This window comes from Atta colombica, unplaced genomic scaffold (assembly GCF_001594045.1).
Source record: "Atta colombica isolate Treedump-2 unplaced genomic scaffold, Acol1.0 scaffold114, whole genome shotgun sequence".
Lineage (NCBI taxonomy): Eukaryota > Metazoa > Arthropoda > Insecta > Hymenoptera > Formicidae > Atta > Atta colombica.
In genome coordinates, this window is record NW_017259200.1 from 209,929 (window position 1) to 222,775 (window position 12,847).

The window sequence follows — 12,847 nt, forward strand, 5'->3', positions numbered from 1 at the left end:
TATAGAAATCATCATTTGTTCAGCAGAGAAAATTAATCAGTTAGCGCTTAGTGATTCTTTAATTCGATTGATTACTACATTTAGATTTAACGAAGAACTAAAAAAATCAATAATATTAAAAAATCAATGGGTACATCCAGAAGCACGACCGCTCAATGAGCTCTTGCGTCTGATTGGCATATTTGGTTAGATCTAAAAATATAGTCCAAACAGATACAAGAGTTCAGTGAGCGGTCATGCTTCTGGACGCACCTATGACTCGCTGAGCGGTCGTAGTATTGAATGCACCTTTTAGTATATTCTTCTATCTAAAATTCTAATTGGATGGCTAAAAGAATATATCAATGGCTGCATTCAGCAGAATACAACAGTTGCAACCGTTTTATAATTCTCTGAGATAGAACCTTTCTTCTTGATCTAAAAGCACAATCCAATCAGCGCGAAAAAAACTTTCAACAGTTGCAAAATAAATATTCTGCTGAACGCAGCCAATAACAGCAAGCGCTCACTGTTGAGTCCGCTAAACGCAACCAATGGTCGCGTTCAGTAGACACAATTGTTTCGTAATGGATCCTCGCTGCTATTGATGTATTCTTTTAGATTATTCAATCAACATTTTAGATCTGGAAGTATACATCAATAGCAGCGAATGTTCATTCAAATATTGAGTCCACTGAACGCAGCCATTGATGCAAATACATTGTGCCAATCTATTTGCAATATTACAACATTGCAATGAGATATATCTGTAATCATTTTGCAATCTTTCTGTGCTGGGTAGTAAACACTGGTAAATACCTCGCTCAAAAACGATAATATATTCATATAGATATGCATAGGTTGGAATATCCCCACTATTGGGCACGTGACCTCTTTTAGTTTCCGTATTTCCGGTACTACAATCCTAGGTAGTGCCAAGGGCCTTGTCGGTTGTCCCCCCACTTCTAAGTGGGAGAAGAGAGAAGTTTATACAATTCAGTGCAATTGTACCCTTTGCCCCCTGTCTCTGGTGCGGTGGATTCGTGTTGAATCGTGTTGCGTGCATCAGTGTGCATACGACGTTCGTTCATTCATCCGTCCGTTGTGTAATTTTAGTGATTTGTCGTCGTGCGTCGTACAAAGTGGTGTCACGAGGATCCGCGGGCTTCGAGGTTCATGGGCGTGTGCCACCGTTCCGCCGTCAGTTTGTAAGGAAGACACCGATTTTTTTACCGCCCCGCCCCGCTGCAACTCGATGCCCTCGATATCCTCGTGCAGAGCGATCCCATTTCCCGTCCCGTTTGCAGACGTGGTAAATTTTACGATGTAAACGAAGCAGCGGAGAGGCAAGAGAAAATCCCCTCGCGTTTTGTCCTATTCCTCTCCGTTCCTCTTCAGTCAAGAAGGGTGGATCGCCCAGGTGGATCGCCGAGGGAGAGAAGAGCGCGAGGAGATCCCCATTCGGGAGTCTTGTTTTGACGTGACATCGACGTTTAGATTTGAGTGCAGTTGACAGTCCGGAAAACAAGCATGTCGGGCGCGCCGCAAATGTCCAGTGGACTCAGCAAGCTAAAAAAGAAGCACTTCCGGGTGAAGCACCAGAAGGTTAAGCTGTTCCGTGCGAACGAGCCGCTGCTCAGTGTGTTTATGTGGGGCGTTAATCACACGGTAAGTGATGGAGGCGGCGCGCAATTCGCACCGCGTGCGCTCCAATGTCGCGTGTCGATGTTTTTCGCTGTTCGACAAACGTCATCGTCATTTTTCTATTTTCATTGCGCGTCCGCGTATTCTCCCGCCCGTCGCAGATCTTTGCGACGTCATCCATTAATGCCTGTTCTACAATAAGTTCGCAAGCTGTAAACCATAAAAAAATCATAAAGGCTTTAATAGAACAATGTAATAAGTATACGTCGTCGAATCGCTTAATAATGCCGTATAATTGTGTCAATTGTTTTTAAATTATTTTTAATTCCATATCACATACCTGTACATAGATACTTGGCCAAGTGTTAAGCCTCCTTCAAACTTACTCTGGCATTTTTTGTTGCCTGATAATAAATCAGTTGAACTTGATTAATGAACCTTAATTAATTAATAATTAACGTTTCAGAAATAAATCGTATAATTGTTATGTCTGCTGTATTACAGATAAATGAACTTAGTCATGTTAACATTCCAGTAATGCTCTTGCCAGATGATTTTAGAGCTTACAGCAAGTTGAAAGTAGATAATCATCTTTTCAACAAGTAAGTTTATCTTTTCTCTCTTTTCATGTGTGTATTTGTGTGTCATACAATTGCATGTAATATTGATTCTTTCTCTCGGTTGATTTCTTCATGTTTTATTAAAAGTTTCTTCAAAAATAACACGATTAAAAAAATAAATTTTCCAGATAAGAGAAAAAATTATTTTTTAACTTGACAGAAAATTACTAATTACTAGTCAAATAATATTGACCAAAAGAATATACCTACTCTTAATATGCTCAAAGTCATATTTTTATCATTTTCATTTCACAACTCTTGAAAAACGTTTTTTGAATGTTGTCAATTTTGATAATACTTTATGAAATTAGTTTTTTATTTTTTTATTTTCGATGATTGATAGGGTTTACTTAACTCATTCATGGTAACAACTCAAAAAGTTATTTTTTAAATAAGAGAGAAATCTTACATCTTGGTCCACATATAATATATCCATACTAATTGTGAACATACAAGTCCATACTATTTCTAAATATATTCGAGTTCGACTGTTTCTAAATATTCCCATATAACTCTATATGGAATAATCTTAGAAATATATTTAGGCTATATTATGTATTTAGGCATATATAATATATTGCCTATATTTTACGTACATACATATGTAGACATAATTAATAATTAGTTAATAACTCTCAATATGTGTACACATGTCTATGAAACACTCGATACTGACAACTGTTTAATTTTAGATTTGTTTACACTAATAGATAAAGCCACAGGATAATACTTGTAATACTGCAGATACTTGCTTATGCAATCTATTCTTTTTTTTTGTGCAGAGAGAATATGCCCTCCCACTTCAAAATCAAAGAATATTGTCCGTTAGTCTTTAGGAATTTGCGAGAAAGGTTTGGAATAGATGATTTGGATTACAAGGAATCAATGACAAGGTAATATCTTTGTGTTGATTATTCTCACTAAATTTTGATGTATCCAATATAACACTGTACAATACACAACAAATGCACTGTTACTACATAAAATTGAAAATTCGCTTTCATGGTTGCACAATGATATTGTTCATCGCAATTGAATTAGGGATGGACAGGTTACTGAAATGGCTTTGTAATATAAGAATTTTAATGTGGTAGATGTCGGGTGTTTAATCCTTCGCGAGCAAAGCAACAAACGGATTTGGTCGATGGAATAGGCAGAAGAACTCGTCAATTGGTTCAGCGCGCCGCTACCGTCCCATCGATTACCCTTTCCTCTCCTTCTTCTGCCTCCTCGCACAATTCTATTCTAAACAAACCGCTGTGTACCTACAGTCTTAAACCGAAACGCCTGAGGTTAGCGAAACTTGATTTTGCTATGCTGTGCGTTTTCGTTGTTTCTAACAAACTTAAAGACCTACCAAAGATCGAGAACGGACGTGACTAAGCATAATAATTCGATAATATACATATCTCAATGATTGCTTGATTTAAATTGTAATTTAAAACTCGGAATTAGTTACCATTGAAAGCTTTTCCACGATTTAAAGCATGGTGAGAGGATGTTTTAGTCGAAATCATAAAAATATCGCTTGACGAGTTAACCAAGATATTAACAAATCGAGTGCTTTATATAATATCAACGGTGATAATGATGAAAATAATGATAACAGTCATATCATCCTATTGATTATAATAATAGTGTGAAAAGGGAAATAAATATTTTAATTTTAATTTATAATTGTTAATTAATATTCTTGTATTAATGTAATTAATGATGACTCCAACATAGTTGCTTTACATCAGCCAGATATTCGGCTTCAAAAACCCATCGATTATCTAATATACCGCTCTTGACAATTCATCATTTATATTTACCAAGATTATGCCAACGGTCATTCGAATTGAAGTATTGTTTGATCTTTTATAAATGCACATCCACATATATACCCAAGATGCGATTTGCGCATTTCTTCTTCCAGATCTCAACCAGTGCTTGACGATTCATCTGGGAAGAGTGGTGCAAAATTTTATCAATCTTATGACAAATTGTTTATAATTAAAACCCTCACGAGCGAGGAAGTGGAAAGGATGCATTCGTTCTTGAAACATTATCATCCCGTAAGTATAATCGGAAGTAAATGTCATGAAGATTCAAGATTACACGCGCGGACATTGCATTGCAGTATATTGTTGAACGACATGGAAAGACACTGCTACCGCAATACCTGGGAATGTACCGATTGACTGTTGACGGCGTCGAGTACTATGTAGTTGCCATAAGGAATGTATTCTCGAATCATCTGACGACGCACAAGAAATTCGACTTAAAAGGCTCGACGGTAGATCGAGAAGCGTCAGATAAAGAGAAAGAGAAGGATCTCCCTACCTACAAGGATAACGATTTCGTTAAAGAGGGTATGAAGATTTACATCGGAGAAGAAGCCAAAACTAAGCTAATAGAAACACTAACCGCTGATGTAGATGTAAGTATTTATATAAGAATATAAATTTTGATCACACAAAAGATTTTGTACTATGATGAGAAATATTTTAATAGTTATCTTGAATTATTTATCGAAATAAAAATTGGCTTCAAATTTGTGAAAGACTTCGAAGTATCCAAAATGATAATCTGTCTCCATAGTTCTTAACAAGATTACACTTGATGGATTACTCCTTGCTACTTGGCTTACATGATTGTGCGCGCGCCGAGCAAGAGAGCAGAGAACGTGCAGAAAGAGAGGATGATGAGGACAATCATGAAGAAGAGGACGACAGCGAGTCAGGTAGCGGACTGGAGTCTCGAGGTCCATTGGCAGAGTGAGTGGATATTTTTTCTACTCTTCTTTTGGACGAAAACTAGTTCAGTTTCCATTTGATTTATTCGATGTCATTCATTTGTTTGCAGCCGCTTATGGAGTTGGAGTGGCGTCGGTCACACGGTTACCAATATGGCAACACCTCCTGAGTCACCACATGCAGCGTTAATGCGTGACACCAGTTTACAGTACGAAGATGCGATAATACCTGAGCTAGATATTTACGCTATTCCTAGTAAAGAAGGTACTTTTTCTAGATATACTGATAATCGTGCATTAAAGTGAATATATAGAATACAATTCGTGATTGAAATTTTAATAATATATTTCTGATTTAAAAATAAGACAAAAATCCTAATACCAAAATGTCAAGACTAATAATTTTTAAATTAATTCATTATATTCTTATTATTTTTAATATCCTGTAATATTTTATTTATGTTATGTATATTGCATATGTAATTATTTTCTAAGTTTAAACATGATTAATGAAGTATTTCAATACTATTGTATATGTTATTACTTCCAATCTCACATGAGGTGAACCGAACATCACATACATACAAACATCCGTTTGTATGATGTATTGTCCCTGAGCAAAAATGTCAGCTCTGTGATTAGTTAACTTTAATCGCTATTAATTTGAAAACTTATAATTTCGACATTAATATTGGTATTAGGAATTACCTTTAAGTCAGGAATATGTTAATAAAATTCTGGTCATGAATTATGGAACACTGCGTGCGTGTGTGTATGTATATGCGCGTGTGTATAAAATTATCCACATATAATATTAAACCACATATATTTTCATAGGTGCTCCCACAAAGGAGATTTATTTTTTGGCCATAATAGACGTGCTGACGCATTATGGTGTACGTAAACAAGCGGCGAAAGCGGCAAAGACCGTCAAATATGGTGCTAACGTTGACGGTATATCCACCTGTGATCCAGAACAATATGGCAAACGATTTATAGAGTTCATGAGCAAAGCCATAGAGTAAAAAGTATTATTAATCGTTGTGCATAAAATAATGAATTTACGACGATATTACTGTTTACTGTGTATGGTCGGAGTGAAATCGAAATCGCAAATCGAAAAAGGGAAAGTAAAACAGTTCTGGAGGTTAAATTGTTGCAGTCTCCGTTCGGTTTGCTTTTCGATACCGGTTATCTTCTTTAGCACTTTCATTTGCGATTCATATACGATCGAATCGTTCGTTTCATGAGCTTTTAAGTGAACACACATTCTTCGTCGATATTGTTTATTATATTTTACAGTAAAAGATTTTTATTCTCGATTATTACTTCATGTCTACATTGTTCTATTTAGTCAGTCTTCATGTGAAGAAGTGTGATCTCAAATTTGTCGCTTGAAATTTTTCTCCGTAATAGAACTTTCAATTGTATATAGTGTTATACTTGCACACTTGCAAACGTGAGAATTGTCATGAAATAGAAAAACGACGTCTCCTCTTTTTTTTCTGTCGCCCATTCATTTTATTGCGCATGTTTTTCCATCAATGAAAACGATAGTTTTCAATAATCTTATATCATTCGATGAATTGTCTGCGGCAGAAAATTAATAGCATTGTAACACCAATTGGGCACAGGCAATATTATCTGTGGATTGAGATAAAAAGTTTGAAGTCGCACAAAATCTTATCTACTGATATCAGTAGTCATAATACCTGAAATTATATTAGCAATTTTTTTTTATAGCGGATTAATAAACGGACACGAGTCATATTATATGCTACAGAAAGATATCTAACTTGATGTGTTACCGTTGCAGTAAATCTCAATCAAGCATTGTGGCGCTTGTCAAGTATAGAGTTGCCTGAATATGCGCCTAATCATTTTATCATATAAGATAATTTTATAGTAGCGATGAAACTATTATACGACTGTCCGTTGTTTCGCTAAATTATGACAACAGTATATTATATTTCGCAGTATCGAAGGCAATGTACACGCGCGCATGCACCCCCCCTCACACACACACACACACACACACACACACACACACACACACACACACACAAAATGTATATATGCATATAGTCGTTATGAAATAAAATACACTTTGTAAATGTTATATTTAGTCTGATTCGATTATCGTAGATCGATAATTCAGTTATTTCACAAGATATCTCTATGGAGAATGACAGCATCCATTGAACGATATTATTTACACGATACATATCTATCTTCGATGCTCGTCACTTGAGTTGTCAACTTACTTGTGTCTTTTATTTTATTAAAGAATATTCAGAAAAAGATGCATTGTTCTTCTGAAGATTGGCACTTGCAGATTCTTATATATTATCGTTTGTCGAAAAGATTTCGCATAAATCTTAAATTTTCGGTATTATTCTGAATCGTAAATTTGTTTTATTTAATAAGGAAATTTGATGAAAATTGAACATAATTGAACATACTTGTTGAGCAATTTGTAGTGTATTATAAGAAAGGAGAATGTGCATTACGTAAGACAATATCTTTAAATGATATCCAATACACTTTACACACACACACACACACACACACACACACACACACACACACACCCACACGCGCGCGCGCGCACACACGTATATGTATGTATATATAAAATACATATATAATTTGTTAGAAAGTCGATCAGAATATAATGACTAATCACTCTAACGATTAATATATTCATCTAGTCTTGATATTTCTATAATTTTATATATTTTACAGTTTAATCGCGCGCGTCGGGACTATGGGATAGATGAGAGGAGGGGATGCTGCTGTTTCTTATAAGATTTTGAAAATATAATTAGTTTCTGCGTGATTGTCAATCGGTAAGATAGTATGATTAAAAATTTGCTTCAACCAACGAATCTTTGTTGGAATCTTTTAAACGCGGCAGTGTTCTTTCACACACACACACACACACACACACACACACACACACACACACACACACACACACACACACACACACACGCGCGCGCGCGCGCGCGCGCGCGCGCGCGTATGTATGTGTATATATAAATGAAGGACATCTATCCGTTAGCGTCCTCGTATGTGGCAACGATCCTTGTTCACATTCAAATAAATTAATCGGCACACAAGTTGTGTAGCTTTATTACATATATAAAATAACGTTGCATTCTTTTCTTTTTTTTCTAGTTCAATTCACCATTTCAATCATAGATACAGTCTGTTTTCCAGCTTATATATTATGATGTATGGATACTTCGGAATTAATTAAGCATTATTTTACGAGATACTTAAGAACAAGAGAACAATAAATTATTACTACTTTTGACAATGAAATATTTAGCTTTTTATTTAAAAAAAACTGTCGCAAATTCTAAAGTATCTATACGAAAAACAAGAAATTAAAATAGTATACTCTCTCAAATATATCTGTTAAATAAATAACAAGAAATAAATAAGAAAAGACTAACAACTCTGTAACTATCTTACAAAGTTATCTTAGGACTTACGAATATTTTTGGTAGTTTACACAAATTTTATGTATTTACCGGATTATTTTCCAATTTTTTGTCCATTACGTTTTGCAACGGTTGGAGATATCTGTTTCAAGCATTCTATATCGTTAAATACAATCTGCGCCCCTCCTCCACAAGTCGGCAATATATTGGCCTGCAATGTGCAATGATACAATACATTCTCCAAAGTAATGCTATAACAAATCTTACTTTATACATCTCAAGTTCACCATTCACGTCTTGTTCCTGTGAAAGAAGGCAGTATCTGGAAGATTTGGTCATAAAATCTTTTGAATTTGTCAACTTTCGAATGGTTTGGTTATGAGGCTGTGTTCGTGGTTGTAAAATTGTATCGGTCGGAATTATCTTAATAGGACGATGATTTATCCATCTATTTGCATTTTGCATTCGCTGGTATCGTGGATTCACTACTGGGATCTTATCCTGAATACACACATAAAGAAAAATCAGTAAATATACATGTACGCACACTGGTCCAAGCATTGTCGAAGCATACAATTAATGGTTTCTACTCAATCTGCGCGCAACTCTTTTTACCTTTTTATTAAAATTAATTTTAGTAATAATTGTATTAGTTGACGCAATTGCAGATGATGAAGAATCAATGGACGTCATTGAGTTCGATTTATCTATGAGCTTGGTTTTCGAATCTGAAAACATGGAAGATTCTGCGACTGTCATTAAAATTTCTTTAGTAGTTTTTCTTTGGACATTGTTAGAATCAGTTCTTATGTGACAGGGTATCTGGTGAATCCGATCACGAGAGCTAGAATTCTGAGAATCCATAAATGTCATTGTGAAAGATTTTTCTTTGGATAACGATGGATTTGATTTTTCTGTAGTTTTTTCGTGGGTATCATTGAAAATTGCACGAGAAAATAATGTCTGGCGCATTTGTTCACAAGGACTTCTGGAAGTTTGAAGATTAACTGGCATCATTAAGGAAAGTTCTTTCTTGGGTATCGAAGTTGTTTTTTTTGTAGTCTCTATTCTCGAAGCTATCGGTGGCATCAAGATGACATTATCGCATGTATCCTCACGAGCCGAAGTTAATATTTGTTTCACCAATTTCAATTTGTTATCCTTCTTTTTAATACAGCTCTAAAAGCGATTCAAATTTTAATGTATGACTCGTCAAAAGTTGTCTCAGAAAAGAGAGATATTGAAAAAGAAAAATGATAATTGATGACATTGATTTGCAACTATAAACTCTAAAATACCGTCAGCTGCTCATGCTGTTCCTGCAATTTTATCTGCATTTCCTTGGCCATTCTATTAATCTCCGCTTCTATCATAATGTTGCATCTCTGTATTAATTTTTGCTTGTCTAATGTATGTTGTTGGAGTTGCCTATCTCTGTCCCTTAACTGTATAAAAATTGCATTAATGTATAAGAAGAAATCATATCATAATCATATCATAATCACTGCAAACATTATCATTACATTGCAAAAATATGCTTACTTCTTGCTGTATGTTCCTCATAGCATCACATGCATTATTCAATTTATATAATAAGCTATCGATGTGGTTTTGTAATTTACAGATACGGCCTTCTAACGTGAAGATCTGAAAGATTTATCGCAAAGATATTACTAAAAAGATATTAAGAAAATAAAATACAAGCATAATTGAAAGACTTGAAGTTGTAACTTTTATATCTTTTTTTATAGTTTTTAGAATTGTTTATGTCGTTTTACAGTTGTTGGTTGTTTCTTATACTAAAAAAACGCGAAATGTTTGATATGCTTCGAAATTTTTGACAAAAAGAAAATCAAGCTGACTGATTTTAACATCAAATTCAATTGTGAAAATTGGCTAGTTCTATATATTATACAAAATCTGTATATTATACAAAAAACAGGATTAGGAAAGTTATAAAAACAATTCATTACTGTTACTGTTTTTTTTCTGAAAGTAACTTGTTACTTGTTTCCAAAAAAATAACTTATCATTTCTTAAAAATTAATTAATGGGGGGTGGGATTACAATTTTTATATTATTTTTCTATTACTATATTTTGATGATCTTTTTAGTTTTTAGAATTGTCATTTTACAATTATTTGTTCGCTATTTCTTATATCAAAAAACGTGCACGAATGTTTACTCCGTTCGAAATTTTTATCAAAAAAAAATTAAGCAGAGCAGTTTTTATATATCAAGTCCTTCAATTATATCTATTGCCATCACAAAACTCACTATCTTTTTCTGTTTGTTATTGTCATGTCTTAAGCATGTGTTTTCATGTTCCAGTTTCACCAACATATTTTTGAAATGATTTTCTGGAAAAACTCAACTTTGAAAAATTACACAGTGGAAAGAAATTATATGAATAGTAATTGCATATTGAAAGATACATTAGGAATCATTCATACGTTTCTCGCTCACATCTTCTTGCAACAAATCTCTCCTTTGGATACGCATCTCCAGGAATCGCAATAGCTCTATGATCGCTCGTTCATCCTGTGGATCTGTTGCATCTGTTTTGAGAAATGAATCATCCAGGCTGCAATCCAAATAGCAAAGTCAGCAAAAACAGATTTTGAGAAGTGTACGCTACTAATTCTGATAGTATAAAGGCAACATTTTTAAACAGAATCAATTGGGAAATTTTCAGCAGAAGCACAAATCGACAAGAATCATTCTGTCTTTGTTTTTTCTTTCTCTTGATTATTGATACAGAATCTTGTATCAATTTGTGTTTCTTGTTATAAAGCTCTTTATAACATCTGACAATAATAGCAAACTAGCAAGTCAGAAATATAATAAAACTTATTAACATGCCATATCAGCAAATTGGCAGCAGAAATCAGATAACATTTACAGTTTTCGCTCAGACACAGGACACTTATTATAAATCTATAGAGGAAAGGTCGAATTTGCTGCCAATCTGTCAACATATTGTTAATACTTTATTATTATCTAGAAAACGAAATAATTGCGATATAGAAACGTAAAAATAAACGTTCATGTGAAAATCTTTCCAAGTTAACTAACGCAGCCATGTTATTCTATGAGAAACACAAGTCGACAATTGTGGTGTGAATCCTCCGCCAACAACCATAAACACTTTGCAACTCGAATCAAACAACAATGAAAATGAAAAAGTATGTTGCATATCATACATTACACCATTAGTCATTCTCGTGCGGCAAAACATTTGAAATTTAGCGCACGTCGCGCCAATTGGAAGCAAGTGCTGAGCAAATGTGTATTATCGACGACCGAAATAGATCGCCAATACTCAGACAATACTCGGTAAGATACCATTAAAGATTCTCGGCGCTTATAGAATTCGTGTACCTATTAAAATTTAAGTGATTAAGAGTAACAAACAAGTAATACTAATTTCATAATTTATTAGTTTTATAGACATGTACATATGTTTAAAACTTAATAATACTCGATTTTTATTTAAAACTGAAATTTTAATGATATCATCCGAGTTTGATTATCAATAGAAATAATAACTACAGAGAAAAAATTGTAATTTTTCGGCAATATATAAGATATTACATCATTAAAAGTGTGTATACTTATATACACAGTTTTTATAATAAAAAATTCATGAATTAATATTAACGTATCATCGAAATATTTATATTAATAATCATAAATTTTTATTAATTGTCGGTAATGTCATCGTTTTTAATTATCCCCTCATTGAGTCATGAAAATTTGCCCAATGGGGGGGCCAATGATTTTTAACAGTATCTCGTCGGTAACCCAGATAACCAAGTGAGCGATATCCCATGACCCGCGCAAAATACCGCTACCGAGACCCTATAGTATAAGGCCGAATTCACATCTTGATGGAAAAATGGAAAGCGGAAAAGCGGAAGCCAATCAGAACTCGCGAAGACAGAAGCAGACAAGCGAGATGTACCATCTATTATTACCACTATTATTTCCGATTAGCTTCCCCTTTCCCGCTTTCTGCTTTTCCATCAAGATATGAATTCGACTTAACAATGTAACAGAGATTCGCAAAGTGTCACGTGATCGATATATTTCTCTGATTGGCTGGAGTAATTCGTAGTAAAGGACGTGCCGGCTCAAAACCTGTAACCGCAAATGCTACCGCGCACTACTGCCCTCTGACAAAGTGAATGTAAACTACATAGCTCTGAGGATCCACTTTTCTGAGGATAAAGGCTTAAACACAATAGACATAAGCAATAGGCACAGGTAGCAGGGAATAACGAGTCGTTCAATCAGAATTCTGGTATGTAAGTTCGATATTATATCCCAGAGCTCTGATTAGACGTCCATTTTTCAATTCCAGATGATAAATCAATACTTGGTTCATATAATCGTGTTTCACAAATTATCAGAAATAT

At 34.4% G+C, this 12,847-nt stretch overlaps 2 protein-coding genes across 4 annotated transcripts; one reads left to right on the top strand and one right to left on the bottom strand.

Annotated features, from left to right (window-relative positions):
• Positions 1-913: 913 nt before the first annotated feature.
• Positions 914-6,287, top strand: LOC108694093 (phosphatidylinositol 5-phosphate 4-kinase type-2 alpha). 3 transcript variants are annotated; one of them, XM_018203384.1, is made up of 9 exons: positions 914-1,647; positions 2,128-2,225; positions 3,026-3,136; positions 3,338-3,535; positions 4,162-4,300; positions 4,366-4,665; positions 4,827-5,002; positions 5,091-5,245; positions 5,818-6,287. In XM_018203384.1, the coding sequence occupies exons 1-9, from the start codon at positions 1,510-1,512 to the stop codon at positions 6,003-6,005; spliced, it is 1,503 nt and encodes a 500-aa protein (XP_018058873.1). In that variant the 5' UTR covers positions 914-1,509; the 3' UTR covers positions 6,006-6,287. The 3 variants fall into 3 exon arrangements, with proteins under 3 accessions (XP_018058873.1, XP_018058874.1, XP_018058875.1); XM_018203385.1 differs by lacking the exon at positions 3,338-3,535 and having other exon boundaries at positions 917-1,647; XM_018203386.1 differs by lacking the exons at positions 3,026-3,136; positions 3,338-3,535 and having other exon boundaries at positions 917-1,647.
• Positions 6,288-8,426: 2,139 nt separating this feature from the next.
• Positions 8,427-11,033, bottom strand: LOC108694096 (kinesin-like protein KIF23; the record flags this gene model as incomplete). Its single annotated transcript, XM_018203389.1, has 7 exons — positions 8,427-8,640; positions 8,697-8,930; positions 9,045-9,608; positions 9,728-9,874; positions 9,972-10,076; positions 10,707-10,789; positions 10,883-11,033. Coding segments are annotated over 7 exons (1,401 nt in total), but the record flags the coding sequence as incomplete, so codon positions are not given.
• Positions 11,034-12,847: the final 1,814 nt, after the last annotated feature.